Raw genomic sequence first — 15,200 nt, 5'->3', positions numbered from 1 at the left:
CCAAATCAAAAGTAACTGCTGAAAAAGATTTACTGAATCTTCAAGATGAAGAAATCTCCACTAGCTGATCATGCAATCACGACTTCAGTCAAGTCAACTTCGACGCCTCTCACGATAGTATTCTCAAACTATCCGTGCAGAAAACATCAAGGAGTCGGAGTCAACCCTCATGCCAAAAATCTTCTGTCAAACGAAGTTAGAGTACATTCTTCTTTCAACATTTCGGACCAGCTGAGGATGAATGCGAAGTCTCGAAGGAGAGCAGAAACAATCCTCTACACAAGCTGATCTTCGTCGAGCCGAACGCTGCCACCATCTTCGGAAGAACGGAGATAGTAATTTTTCCTCGGAGTCTTTGGACCAGCTGAAAAAGAAGGCAATCTTCTCGAACAAGAACAGAGGCAATTCTTCAGACAAGCTGATTTTTTCCTGAGGACAACTCCAAGTATTTCTATTCGGTGGAGCAACAATCAGACCACTCATAAGGAAATTGGAGACAAGATGACACCAACTCAGTGCTCGCCAACATGCTAACAAAGAAGGACTTAATACCCCGTGCAAGTTGGAGTGAAGCACAGAAGCCATCAATGGTCATCCAACAACCAGCTCATTAGAGCAAAGAAGAAAGTGGACACTGATGTCGTAGAACAACGTTGACTAGTAGCGCGACGAAGCAAAGGACTTTATACCCGATGCAGAAGGACTTCATACCCGGAGTCGCGATTGACTAGCAACAAGACATACACAATCTGCGGACATTCCCGAACAGTTGTAACTTCAGGAAGGATTGTTCAAGGAAAAGAGGAAGCTTGAAACTCTTCAACGAGAGAGGAAGTTGAAAACTCTTCGACGAGGTAGCCAGATCTCCAAGTACAAGCACATCGCAATGGAAAGGAGTCAAGCTGATCGGAATTCACTGGAGGACGTCTATAAGGTCATCAGATGTTGAAGGACAACAGTGGATTCGGAGAGTCGACAAGCCAGAAGAAGTGACAATATTCTTCAAATACGGTCGCAATCGTATTGACCAAAGTCAACACTCAGCGAGAGTCATGTCAAGATTCTTCAACTGCGAAAATCCGAGGACCTTCGCGATAGAAGTCATTATGTCGACATCAAGCCAGAAGTCTGAAATCGGAAGATGTCAGACAAAGATGAAGAAGGAGCAATTCCGGAAGATTGTCAAGTCAAAGGAATAGCTCATGTCGGAGTAAACACCGGAGCTTGGAGTCAAGGAGACAAGCTCAGCTGAAGTTGAGCGAATCACCATTAACCTGGACACCAGCCAACTCTGACAGCACCTTCATGATGTCTTCAACGCAGATTCAAATCGTCATCGTTTGGCAGTAGGAATCAGCCGAAAAGTCAGACAACGACGACAAAGGATTTAAATTCTTGTTTGTGTAAGATATTGAAAGGTAAAAGATTCAGAGCACCGAAAAGAGACGAAAGTCCAACTGAATCCTAGTTTGCAATAGCAGATTAGTTCAGTCTCGGGACCTAAAAGAGATACGGGGTCGAAGCATCTGTGCAAGTCATCCTAACAATTCCATTCAGTTAGAAGCACAGGTGCCTAGATTCTTATGTCCAACTGAAGCTTGCTTCAGTAAGGTATCAGTTGCAGTCGAAAGATTGTAATTGATAAGCTCTGACAAACAAATGTCTAAATTTCTAATAATTTACGTCAAATGTTCAATTATCTTCAGTAATATTCACTCAAGAACCAACGCAAGGATTCAAGACGACAGTCATGGACCAAAGGAGTCAAACGTCTTCATGCAAGAAGGACAAGCAGTCGGAACTCAGCGAATGTTGAGGTTTCGAAAGACAAGGAGAAATCTGCCAGAAGGTTCGAGAGCAATCGAAGGACCAGCTCAGCAGATCAGTCAGTAACACTGGACACCGTCAGGACATTCTTCATTTGTTCAAAGTCCAGAGGTGCTAAACCTACCCATACGTCAGTACAACGACTAGGAGGACAAGCTGAAAGTCTGTCAACGACCAGGAGGACAAGCTGATCGTAGTCAACTACCGAAGCATGTGTTGATATGCACAAGCAAAGGATGTCAACAACGATTCAGCAACCCGGATCGACAGCAGGAAAAGGACCAGGCCTTTCCTCTCAAAAGGTTAAGATCGAAATCTCATCGATCGAAACCAAAAGCCTGAAGAACTTGGTTCTCAAGTTAAAAACCTGACAGTGAGAAGTCAGGAGTATCTGACAGTGAGAAGTCAGGAAGGGAAGAACCATCCATCTGTGAAGGAGGTTCTGCCCAGGAGAAGCGCAGCCATGAAAATGGTTGCCATCCACATCTTACAAAGCCAACAAAGTCAAAGGACGCCAACAGGAGTCAAAAGACCAAGACAAGCAAAGGGATAAAGGAACAATACAAAGGAGGATGAGATGTCATCGCAGAGGATCTACGTCTGGAATGGTGCACAACTACTTTCCCATCATGTCAATCTGGAAAAGTAGTTCATTCTACCCCCCCAGTGTCGCGTCCCTAGCTCCATCATATTACGCCAGTGACACGACTCATAGGGACACGGTCACCAATTCACCCAAACAAGCTCATTTCGGAACAACAACAACTCCAATTCAAACTACCGCCAATGTTGTCTCTGCGTCTCCATCGCCGAAACACTCTCTCGACGCAGCGACACACAGGAAACGGATGTGACAGTAATCTGAGCGGGTCTCGCCGCGCGCTCTCTGCGCTCTCTGCGTCTCTCATCGTCATCCCCTCTCGCCCTTTCTCACCTTTAACCCTCACTTCTTCCTTTTGTTGCCGCCGCGAGCGGGGTTCTACGGAACACTGCTCAACTTACATTGTAACCCTTGACCGTTGACTAGCCATCAATAAAGATGTCAATTGAATCACTTGTTACTGTTGTCTAACTAGCCTCATTCAAAGGTCTACAAAGCGCTCTCCGGATTCCGGGAGTGACACACGCATCGTTTCTCGACGGAATCAGAATCTACGCAAAATTTCGAACTAGATGCACTTGGGAACAAAAAATTTCGTGCTGTCGAATTTTAGATATTTGATGTTTTATCTCGAAATATGCTGAATATCGTTCAAAAAATTCTCATGAATTTCAAAAAATCACGTCAAAAATATATTTTCCTATTATCAGCGTCACATTTGTGTTCGTTTAGTTCAGTGGATAACACGCTCGGTTTTTAATCAAAGGGTTTCTGGTTCGAACTTTCCCAAATTTTACAAAAATGTGACTGACTGAACGTGAAAATAGAAAATATTTTTTGCGTGGTCAGGAAAACGAAAGAATTCCCCAAGAGAATTTAGTAGAAACCATGGCTGACTAAAAGGTCCTGTAACTTCGGTGAGAGTGAATATTTTCGGGAAAAAAATTTGGGAATGTACTTCCATTTACCTGAAGAACAGGGCAGGATGGAAATTTTTATGAAAAAATGAGTTTGAAAAAAATGTTGCGGTCTCTACTCATACGCCCTCCGTTTTTCGATCAAGTTTTTGTAGGAAAAAATTCTAGTCGTTTTAAGGCCTCCTTCATAATGAAAACTGGATTCTGCTGAAGTGACTATCGTCAGTGTTAATTTCTCTTCCACAAACTTTGACGAGGTTTTAAACAAAACTGAATCCATAAATTTCAAAAAACGCTTCCATACGCCCTCCGTTTTTCGATCTAGTTTTTGTAGGAAAAAAGTCTAGTCGTTTTGATCCCTCCTTCATAATGAAAAGTGGATTCTGCTGAAATTAAAACCCGATGACCTAGATTTTGAAATGGCCTAGATTTGAGGAAGCGCACGAAGAAGCTCATCTTTTACGTGTAATTTAACTAGGGAAAGAAATGGAGTTATGGGCCGAGACATATATCACTAGAACGGAAATTTTCCACTGATTTCAAATCTGTATTCCAATTTTTCAGAACGATTCTGTGAAAAAAGTTATTCAGGTTTTTGTGAGATCTCAGTAATAAAAATGGAAAAGTCACGGAAATCGTCCAAAAAGGTAATTCATTGGGATTGAAATGAGCCATAATGTGCTTCAAACGACAGGGGAACATTTTCAGTCGTTTTTTTCGACGAATTCTGAAGTTTTTGGTGGCCAACCCATGGGGGAAAATTCGACCACTTTGTTTTTTGATTTTTATCTCAAAAACTGTTCTTGTGTGATTGTAAATGTAAATAGGAGTTAACAACAATTCATTTATCAGATTATATCCTAGATGTCTTGAAATTGTTATTAGAATCGAGGTGAATTGAACATTAAAATGCACTTTTTACGCCTCTTTTCACCGAAGAACAGATGAACACAGCTGAATTGTCAAATTTTAGATTTTTTCCACTTGAAACTTTTCGGTTTCATAACCTAAATCTCTTTTTCGAATGAATGTTGACCTATCTTCCATTTTTTAGATTCCAAACGAACACTTTTCATAAAACTTCCTCTGCAATTTATTAACCTCATTTTTCTGTGCCGCGGGGTTGCATCTCTCTGATTCCTTGGCCCCGCCCATTTTTCTGCGCCCCACGGGGCGAAAATTTGGTGCACTCTCGTTACCAAACAGTTTCATCGTAGAACTGACTCGTTACCAAACTGTTGCATCGTAGAACCGTTTTCAACTGGAGCGCGATTGCTTACTTGGCCCCTTACGGCTTTTTGCGTGAATAAGTTTTAGTTTTTGTTCATTGTATAGTATAATAAAGCTAAATAGAACATATTTTTCATGAAAAGGCAACATTTTATTCGCGCAATAAGCCGTAAGGGGCCAAGTAAGCAATCGCGCTCCAGTTGAAAACGGTTCCACGATGCAACAGTTTGGTAACGAGTCAGTTCTACGATGAAACTGTTTGGTAACGAGAGTGCACCGAAAATTTGTCAACGGGAAATGTAGCGAAAAAATCACCGTGTCTATAATTATAGTCAAACAATTCAAATCTCGCGCCTATTTTTTGAGTTCAATAGAGCGCATTTGCGGACGGTCATTTTGTGTCGGCGATTTCACGGCGCGGCGGCACAGACCTATGGCCTAGAAAACTCCAACTCGGCCACTTCAATTATTTAATACATTACGTGACTAAGTATCTTCGATTTTCAGGCATTTTGCTATAATTTCTTCGTTTTTTTTTGTAAATAATAAAGAATACCTTTATTTAGATGAATTTTTTGCTGTAGAACTTCAAGCAATTCATTCCACCGCCGACAAAATCGACATAAGGAAATTAGCTATAGAGGGCTAGTATTTTGATTTGTAGAAGCCCAGATGAAAATCTCGTTAGTTGGAAACATTTCAAAATGATCGATGAATATATAGTGGTGATATCGGAATATAAACCTGCTTTTACTCTTTTCCCTCCTTAAAGAGACGACTAAAACTTTCTTGAAAATGAGTGAAAAAATGACAAATTTTTATGTATCTCAAAAACGAGTAACATCAACTTTCTGAACGTTTAAGGGAAACTGTAACAGGTAATTCTCAATCTTTTAAGAAAAAAAAATTGAAACCCACCGATCGTATTTTTGAGAAACTTTTGAACATAAGTTACCGTTGGCTTAGAAATTGATATTTTTTCATGTATCTCGAAAACGAGTAACATCATCTTTCTGAACGTTTAACAGAAGTTGAAACAAGTCATTCTCATTCTTTTGAGAAAAAAAAATCGGAGGCTACCGATCGTATTTTTGAGAAACTTTTGACAGAAAATCGCAAATTGACTGATAAAATGACATTTTCTTACGTAGCTCAACAACAAGTAACATCATCATTCTGAACTTTTACCAGAAGATGGAACAAGTCATCCTCATTATTGTAGAAAAAAGAAATCAAAAGCCACCGATCGTTTTTTTGAGAAATTTTTAATAGAACATCGAATTTGGCTGAAACAATGACATTTTCTTATATATCTCAAAAACGCGAAACACCATCTTTCTAAACGTTTACCAGAAGATGTAAAAAGTCAATATCAATAACGTAGAAAAAAGAAATCAAAAGCCACTTATCGTATTTTTGAGAAACTTTTGATAGAAAATCGCATTTGGCTGATAAAAAATGAATTTTGGTCGGGATACGGTACGCAACTCTGCAAACACCAATGACAATACCACGCAAATTTACAGACAAATTTCGCTGCGTACACTGAGTACTCAACGTTCAAAAAGTTCGACCGCGAGTCGCGATTGCCAGGCCGTGATTTACGTTAGAGTGGTAATGTATTAAATAATTGAAATGGCCGAGTTGGAGTTTTCTAGGCCATAGGTCTGTGCCGCCGCGCCGTGGTGAGCAAAAAAAATTTCAGTGTCTAATGCAAGTGCGCTCTATTTGCACGCGTGAGAGATTGCTCAGCGTTTCGTTTCAACGGAACGGCAACGAAACCGCAACGAAACGGATATGCCACGCCGTTTCGTTGGGGTTTCGTTGCCGTTTCCCCGGGAATAGCGTGCGACAGAGCGCGGTTGCCCGTTTTACACTGATCGCGCTGGTATCCCCCCTCCTTCCTTCCGTAAATATAAATAACTGTATGCAATATTAAAGAACAATTTAGATGAGAATATAATTTATTGAGAAACAAAAAATTAACAACCGAAATCATTCTCGTTTTCTAATTGAATGCCGGAAGATGTCCACGTATTTAGCGAGATGAATGTCATCGAAGACTTCCTCCTCTTGAACAAATTGGCTTTCGACGAGCTGTGGACTTTCAGAATTGCGCAGCTTTTCCATGTTGTTCGACATGTGTGTGACCTAAAACCGAATGATTTTCTATGAAATGTTGAAACATTGAAATTACATTTTCGTTTTCTTTCTTCTCGTAGACTTCCTCATTGACGAATTGCTGTATGTTGAGTGTGACAATGTCGAAGCGTCGTAACTCAATACTGAAAACAAATTACACAAATTTTTAAATACATATACAGTGCTCTCTGTACCTTGTCGAAAACAATCCCAGCGAACTTGGTGATGTCGGAAAGGAGGTTCTGAAAATTAACCTCTGAACTTCCATCCTGACTGAGAGCAGCGACTAGCCTGAAAAAGAATATTAGTTAAATACTCGATATTCGACGTCGTCACCTTTTTCATTTGGTTTCTGACAGAAAAGGCTGTGACAACATTTTTCTGCTATTTTGTTCCATTAGTGCACGGCTACCTGTAAAATAGTTTAACTAATTTTATTTGCAGCATTAATTTTTCTCGCTGAAAACTCTAAGGAAAATTTTATTTAAAAAAAAACTGGAAAAACATTACAAAAAAAATAATATTTCAACAGAGCTTCGTTTTGACATTCGCGCAAAGTTTAGGGACTCTATGCCGATATATCGATTGATTTCCGATTCGTTGTGGTTTCGTGGTGGTTACGTTGCCGTTACGTTGAGATTTTTTTCCGTTTTCGTTTCGTTAAACCGAATTTCCGTTTTCGTTTCGTTGCCGTTTCGTTGCCGTTTCGTTAAACCCTTTCTTCCGTTGCCGTTCCGTTGAAACGAAACGCTGAGTGGAGACGGCAGACGTCGCTTTTCTCGTGCATTTATCGTCGCTTTTCTCGTGCAGGAAGCAGTGGGTCCCCACTGCCTCCTGCACGAGAAAAGCGACGCTAAATGCACGAGAAAAGCGACGTCTGCCGTCTCCAATCTCTCACGCGTGCAAATAGAGCGCACTTGCATTAGACACTGGAATTTTTTTTGCTGAAATTGAAAAGGTTGTCGGCGACTAGAAAAACATAATATTTGGAGACTGAAAGTGGTATAAATGAAATGAGGGGATTTTTAGCTATAATTTGATATACAAAACATACACCAACACTGGGACTAGAATAATTATGGCGAGACACCATATCGAATTCACATTTTCTATGAATTTAGAACATTTTCCGAAGTTTTTCTTGTTTTTTTGTTATAAAAATCATAAATTGTGTTGATTTGTGCTGTAATATGGATGATAACCACAAAAAATACAATATGTTCACTCTCTTCATATCACTCCATCTACAGTATGACCGGTATAGACCGAAAATGGAAAACGACCCTTTTTTTCAAAAAAAGGAAACGGATACGTTTTTCAGAATATCTTCACCGTCATTTTCCACTATCAAACATTAAATTTGGTTGAAAACTGAGTTCAGTATAAAATTTGGAGAAATCAGTTGAAAATCGTGAAAATAAGGCGATTTTGGGAGGTTTTCGAGGTTTTGTGAAAAACTGAGGACCATATTCAAAAATCGGAAACGGATAACTTTTAGCGACTGTTATTAGCTACATTTTGAGCTATGATACAAAAGTTTTCTTTCAGAACGAAGTGAGTTAAAACTTTTTGAAAATTTCGAAAAAGGCATAAAAAGGAGTAGGGTTACTGTAAGACACTTCGTCACGACGTCTGAAGAAATGATTGTTTTCCAATCTTTGGTTTTTTGAGTAGAGCACATCTCGATCTTCATTTTTGTAGTTGACAACATTTTTGTACGGAGTCTTCTTAGAAAGATATAGCGCGATGAATGAAAACATCCGATTTCCCGAACTTCGATTAGGGAATTCAGGGAGCACATGCTTTCATGAGCCATAACTTTCCAGGAACGCATCGTACAAAAAAGTGGTCAACTAGAAAAATGAAGACCGGGTTGTGTACTATAGAAACAAAGAAGGTTTGACAAAAAATAATAATTTCTCCAGACGTCGCGACGAAGTCTTTTCCAATAACCCTATCATCTCTTCTCTCATGGCATTTGAAAACCTCATACCACAGTTCATTCTGAAGCAAAACATATATTTTATAGCTTAAAATGTAGCTGACAACAAGTACTATAAGTTGTTCGTTTCAGTATTTTTGTGAAATGCATCCAGTTTTCTGAAAGAGTTCGAAAACATCTCAAGAATCTCAGTCCTTACGCGAGTTTGTACCGATTTTTGTAAAGTTTATACTGAATTCAGTTTTCAACCAAATTTAGAGTTTGATAGTGGAAAATGACGCTGAAGATATTCTGAATAAGATATCCGTTTCAGATTTTTGTATAAGTTGACTGCTTTTTGACCGTTTTCGATCAAAACTGACCATATATTAGCTGTCGTTTTATCTACTGTTCAGTATTATTTTCCTCTTTTTTTTTGGATTTTCTAACATTATTGTTATTGTTCTTTTGATTTCTATTCTTAAAATCCTAATTTTTCTCTGGAAATATCAAAATCTGACAGTTTTCAATCAAACACCCTCAAATCCCAGTGAGAGAGTGAGAGACGTGCCTCCCTGTAGGAGACGCAGACCGCGTGCGAAAAGAGAGGCGCTTTTCTCGTGCAGGAGGCAGTGGGTCCCGAAAAAATCACCGTGAAATAGTTTTAATGAGAAAAATTCGAAAGTCAAACGAAAATAATGACAAATCGTGTTTTTCATATCAAGTTTTTTGTTATGTTACTAATCTATATTAATAATAGGTCTTAAATACCGTTAAGGATGAATTCTTAGAATTTCTCAATTTTCAAAGTTTTGGTGGCACATCATTCTGTGGAGCACTTTAGAGACTACTCAAATGAGAGACACGAGTTGAGAAAATATACTTGTGCTCTGAAAGGAAAAACACAAGAGATGGTTGTAAATAATAAATAGTTTATTTAGGAGCGCAAAGCTTAAGACATAAGAATTTCAAGCGTCTGATTCTTCGCTGTCACTTTCAGAATTGTTTTCTCCGTCTTCAAGACCTTCGACATCTTCCATTACGATTTCTTGTTCTTCATCGTTAGCATTGTTCTCAGAATGATCCAGATTGATATTATCTTCTGATTGGTTCCCATCTTCCTGATCGAGGTTGTGGTGGTTGTGATCATGTTCCTCTGTACAATTTTCTCGCACCGTATCATCATCTTCCTCATTATCCTGTTGAGTTATAAATTTCTCGTTGTCTTGTTTTTTCTTTCTTTTGAGGAAGTTTATCAGGTCTGAAATGCAAAGTTTATCATCAATTTAAATGATGGGAAAAAACCTTTAGCTGCATTCATAATTTTTTCTGTATTTTGATGGCACACTGGACATTTGGATGACTTTTGAAACGCTTTCAACGCACAATCAGTACAGAAATAGTGTTTGCATTTGGTGACAATTGGATCAACAAACGGTTTTCCGCATATGAAACAGTCTTCTGGGAAAGCATCATCTTGGTCGCGGATTTCGTAATCGGTGTCATCTTCCACACCATACTTCCCGGCTTCGTATTCTTCATCAATTTCCCATCCATGTTTGTAGTCGGAACGATCATGAACAAATTTACAAGAGTCTGAAAAAAAAAGTTTAAAGAAATTTAGTTTCATCAAAAACATACTTGTCAAGGCCCCCTCAGCTGGAAAGTTTGGAAGGACGCCAGAAGGTTTATGGATGGAAGGGGATATCGGAGTGTCGTTGCCACATTTTCAAAAATTCAAATCGTTTTTACAACTTTATTTATCACATTGTATGACGCAAAGCAAGAAAAAACACAAGAAAACATGAAAGCTTTATTTTCTGACATTGATTATCAAAAGACGAAGTTGTAAAAACGATTTGAATTTTTGAAAATGTGGCAACGACACTCCGATACCCCCTTCCATCCATAAACCTTCCGGCGTCCTTCCAAATTTTCCCGCTGAGCCCCTTGGAAAATTTTTGAATGACCGTCCCCACAGGGTCTAGGGGTGAGTAGTGAAATCGTATGCGCTCCACTAGACATTGGCGGCAAATTCAAATTTTAATTTTTTTTCAATTCGACCTTAAGCACTGCATTTTGATACGCAGCTTAATCGAGCGCTTCTGAACCGATTTATGTCCGTTTTCTCTCATTTTTGGCCAGTTTTTCGACTGCCTCGCATATTTTCAAGATCAATTCTATTAAATAAATGAATAAAATTTTAAAATAAAAATTTTATTTTGAATTTCGCGCTAAAATTTTAGCTGATTTCAGCGGAGCGCGTTTATTTTCACTACTCATCTCGAGGAGACCCCACAAATTCCGAGGAAAAAAAACTCCTGGGAAACGAACTCCTGGGAAAAAGGCGGGGCCAAGCGCGCTGATTGGCTAATCAGTTGCGCAATCTTGCTAATTAGCATCAGCGCGCTTGGCCCCGCCTTTTTCCCAGGAGTTTTTTTTCCTCGGAATTTGTGGGGCACGGCCTGACAATCGCGACTCGCGGTCGAACTTTTTGAACGTTGAGTACTCAGTGTACGCAGCGAAATTGTCTGTAAATTTGCGTGGTATTGTCATTGGTGTTTGCAGAGTTGCGTACCGTATCCACGGTGATTTTTCCGGAACCAGCTAGTGGGTAGCGCTCAAAAAGTTCGGCCGCAGTGGAAAATAAAATGGGCGGAGTCTGGATGCAAGCTTGGCACGCGGTTTTTGCAACTGCGGCACTTGTTTTTTCTGCGTCTCTTTTCTCTCGTGCATGCAGAAAGAGCGCGTTTGAAACATGGAATAATTTTTTACACTGTATCGAATGTCAAGTAAAGTAAATGGCCGATTAAACTGTGAAACTGAGGACAGTATAGCATGAGACTTATTGTTAAAAATTCTCCATTATTTTCTTTAGGGGAACCGAAAGACAATTGGGGGGAATTTTAAGTAAATTTTTAGAAAATTTAAGCCAAAGTTGAGGGTCTAGAAATTTCAACGGTGCATTTGAGCGGGTTTGCTCGCGGCCGCCATTGTGATGGTCTAGAAATCAAACCAAGTGGTTCCGGAAAAATCACCGTGCGTATCCCGACCAAAAATCATTTTTTTATCAGCCAAATGCGATTTTCTATCAAAAGTTTCTCAAAAATACGATAAGTGGCTTTTGATTTCTTTTTTCTACGTTATTGATATTGACTTTTTACATCTTCTGGTAAACGTTTAGAAAGATGGTGTTTCGCGTTTTTGAGATATATTAGAAAATGTCATTGTTTCAGCCAAATTCGATGTTCTATTAAAAATTTCTCAAAAAAACGATCGGTGGCTTTTGCTTTCTTTTTTCTACAATAATGAGGATGACTTGCTCCATCTTCTGGTAAAAGTTCAGAATGATGATGTTACTTGTTGTTGAGCTACGTAAGAAAATGTCATTTTATCAGTCAATTTGCGATTTTCTGTCAAAAGTTTCTCAAAAATACGATCGGTAGCCTCCGATTTTTTTTCTCAAAAGAATGAGAATGACTTGTTTCAACTTCTGTTAAACGTTCAGAAAGATGATGTTACTCGTTTTCGAGATACATGAAAAAATATCAATTTCTAAGCCAACGGTAGCTTATGTTCAAAAGTTTCTCAAAAATACGATCGGTGGGTTTCAATTTTTTTTTTCTTAAAAGATTGAGAATTACCTGTTACAGTTTCCCTTAAACGTTCAGAAAGTTGATGTTACTCGTTTTTGGGATACATAAAAATTTGTCATTTTTTCACTCATTTTCAAGAAAGTTTTAGTCGTCTCTTTAAGGAGGGAAAAGAGTAAAAGCAGGTTTATATTCCGGTATCACCACTATATATTCATCGATCATTTTGAAATGTTTCCTACTAACGAGATTTTCATCTGGGCTTCTACAAATCAAAATACTAGCCCTCTATAGCTAATTTCCTTATGTCGATTTTGTCGGCGGTGGAATGAATTGTTTGAAGTTCTACAGCAAAAAATTCATCTAAATAAAGGTATTCTTTATTATTTACAAAAAAAACGAAGAAATTATAGCAAAATGCCTGAAAATCGAAGATACTTAGTCACGTAATGTATTAAATAATTGAAATGGCCGAGTTGGAGTTTTCTAGGCCATAGGTCTGTGCCGCCGCGCCGTGGGGGTCTCATCTCGAGGAGACCCCACCGATTCCGCGGAAGAAATTTTCGATGGAAAGTGGGCGGGGTTTAAACTGCAACATCACCGCACAGTCTTTCCTGAAACTTAGAAGTCCCGAATCCGTTTATTTTTTGAAGTTTTATTGTCGCAACAAAAAAGCCAAAATTATCAAATTTTGGCTTGAGTCTGCAAACACCGAGGGGGAAAAAATGTCGGAACTTTTTTATTTCGATAATATGCTTCGGTATGATTTTTAAGGAGTCACAGAAGCCGGCTCTCTCTACCGAAAAAAATATCACAAAATTAGGCAGCCTGCGAAAAAAATTAAATCGGGAAAAAAGTGTGCGGTGGAGTTGCAACTTGAAACTCCGCCCACTTTCCATCGAAAATTTCTTCCGCGGAATCGGTGGGGACTCATCCCGAGAGAGACCCCACAAATTCCGAAGAAAAAAACTCCTGGAAACGAACTCCTGGGAAAAGGCGGGGCCAAGCGCGCTGATTGGCTGCAAAATGATAATTAGCAAGATTGCGCAACTGATTAGCCAATCAGCGCGCTTGGCCCCGCCTTTTCCCCAGGAGTTCGTTTCCCAGGAGTTTTTTTTTCCACGGAATTTGTGGGGTCTCTCCCGAGACGCGCCCCGGTTTCAAAAAATGGACCAATTTTCAGATTTTTGTTTGACTTTTTTAATTTTTCATCGAAAGTGTGAACATTTCTGATGATTTTCAAGAACATTTTTCTAATTCTGAATGATAGTCGAAAGTTTGACTTCTTCGCGAAAAAAATTCAAAAAATTTAAAGAAATTCGAAAAAATTTGGCGCCAAGTACCCGGGCCGGGTTTTGATTTCGCTGACAAGGCCCGGACCGGGCTTTGACAAGTATGGTCAAAAACGTACCTCCGAAGGTACAGAATCCAGTCTCCTTGTAATCCTTGCAAATATCGGGTGCGAAATCCCAGCGAACAGTTTGACGGAGAAACTGTGGTGCTCTTACTGGTCCTACTCGATTATATCCACTAGCAGCATTTCCTTTTGCGGTGTCTTTGGCTTCTTTCGCACCATACAGAGCAGATCCCTTGTAGAGAATTTTCCCATCTTTTTCTACACCGTCTTTAAGTTGCTGTTGAACTCGCTCGAATTGAGCTTGAGCATCTCGTGAATAGTCAGTGTCCACTTCAAGGGTTGCAGTTGCGCCTTGGTCGGAAGGGCCCGACGGTCCTGCTTCTCCGGATGCAGCGAAGGAATGAGTTGCTACAGCTATACTCTGATTATCATCATCGTCAGAGTCGTCAGAGTTATCAGAAACATTTTGGAGTCTCGTGTCGTCTTTTTTTGTCTGCAAAACATGTCGAACGATCAAAAATTTTCTTCGAATAGCTGGAAGATAAAAGTACCAAGATCTCACCGACTGGACCATCGGGTTTGTGCGACGTCGCTTTTTCGCAAAATCTTTCACACTGTCTTCGGGCTCCTCATCACTGGAACTTTCTTTCTTCCGAACGAGCTGAGTCGTCACATTGCGCTTTTTAGGTTTTCGGAATAGATCCATTATCTGTAAGAAAAACGTTTATCTTGATTAATACAACTTCAAATTTGATAAACGAGAAATACGATCAAACGATGGAATGGATGAGACACAATGAGGATCAAACAATAACGATCTACAACCAAAACTTTTAGCACCCAGAAAATCATTTTTGTAATTATCGCCTATATGCAAAATTTCAGATGAATGAGTTAGTTCGAAATGATTGACAATCAGTTGGTAGATTCTTTTGTCGGGTTTTTCGAAGCCGATTTCACCGGAGAGAATTATCATAGAGAAAAGATCTGTGAGGTTGAATTGCGCGAGCAAAGATTTCAGACGGCTGTCGAAATTGGATGTAACCACCAGGACAATTCCCTTCAAGCGTAATCGTTGGAGCGACAGCTTGACCTAAAACATATTCAATATTTATGTTACTTTTTTGTAGTTACTCTATCTTCCACGAGCTTCCAGGGGTCTGTTGTAGCATAGTAGTCGTACAAATTATCAGCAATAAGTTCTAATTGTTTTATATCAGAGTTTGGAGAACACTGAAACACATAACTTGTTGCAAGGAAAGTTAGAATGTCACTTCTTACGTCCATGAGGGTCGATGCGACCACTTCCGTCCACCAAGCCCTACTTCCACCGCTGTTGTATCCAAAACATGGTGATACAGAGGACATCCGTTTGTAATGTTTTAGAAAGTTTTCCAGGATATAATCAGGTTCGATATTGAGCCCACTATTTTTCGCGAAGCGAGAATACACTACAGATGGGCTTTCTTTCAAACTAATAAGCGTATCCCGAGCATCTAGAGAGAGAACTTTGAGCACTGGGGGAGTGGAGTAATTACGGAGAGTTGTCCGTAGAAATTGCGATAACATGCCTACAAGAAGTTGGAACCGTTGCTCGTTCGAAAAGTTTAAA

At 39.5% G+C, this 15,200-nt stretch overlaps 3 protein-coding genes across 3 annotated transcripts; 1 reads left to right on the top strand and 2 right to left on the bottom strand.

Annotated features, from left to right (window-relative positions):
• Positions 1-45: 45 nt before the first annotated feature.
• On the top strand, positions 46-2,380 carry GCK72_010404 (uncharacterized protein; the record flags this gene model as incomplete). The annotated part of the gene is made up of 5 exons (XM_053727843.1): positions 46-201; positions 782-934; positions 1,231-1,346; positions 1,707-1,885; positions 2,136-2,380. The coding sequence occupies 5 exons, from the start codon at positions 46-48 to the stop codon at positions 2,378-2,380; spliced, it is 849 nt and encodes a 282-aa protein (XP_053587420.1).
• Positions 2,381-6,570: 4,190 nt separating this feature from the next.
• GCK72_010403 (uncharacterized protein) lies at positions 6,571-6,985 on the bottom strand (the record flags this gene model as incomplete). Its single annotated transcript, XM_053727842.1, has 3 exons — positions 6,571-6,726; positions 6,773-6,860; positions 6,912-6,985. The coding sequence occupies 3 exons, from the start codon at positions 6,983-6,985 to the stop codon at positions 6,571-6,573; spliced, it is 318 nt and encodes a 105-aa protein (XP_053587419.1).
• A 2,621-nt stretch (positions 6,986-9,606) lies between these two features.
• GCK72_010402 (uncharacterized protein) lies at positions 9,607-14,956 on the bottom strand (the record flags this gene model as incomplete). Its single annotated transcript, XM_053727841.1, has 6 exons — positions 9,607-9,899; positions 9,944-10,234; positions 13,643-14,081; positions 14,151-14,297; positions 14,723-14,821; positions 14,870-14,956. 6 exons carry the CDS (start codon positions 14,954-14,956, stop codon positions 9,607-9,609), a joined length of 1,356 nt encoding a protein of 451 aa, XP_053587418.1.
• Positions 14,957-15,200: the final 244 nt, after the last annotated feature.

This window comes from Caenorhabditis remanei, chromosome III (genome assembly GCF_010183535.1).
Source record: "Caenorhabditis remanei strain PX506 chromosome III, whole genome shotgun sequence".
Taxonomy (NCBI): domain Eukaryota; kingdom Metazoa; phylum Nematoda; class Chromadorea; order Rhabditida; family Rhabditidae; genus Caenorhabditis; species Caenorhabditis remanei.
The sequence above is the reverse complement of the archived record's forward strand: the minus strand, read 5'-3'. Positions and strand labels throughout refer to the sequence as shown.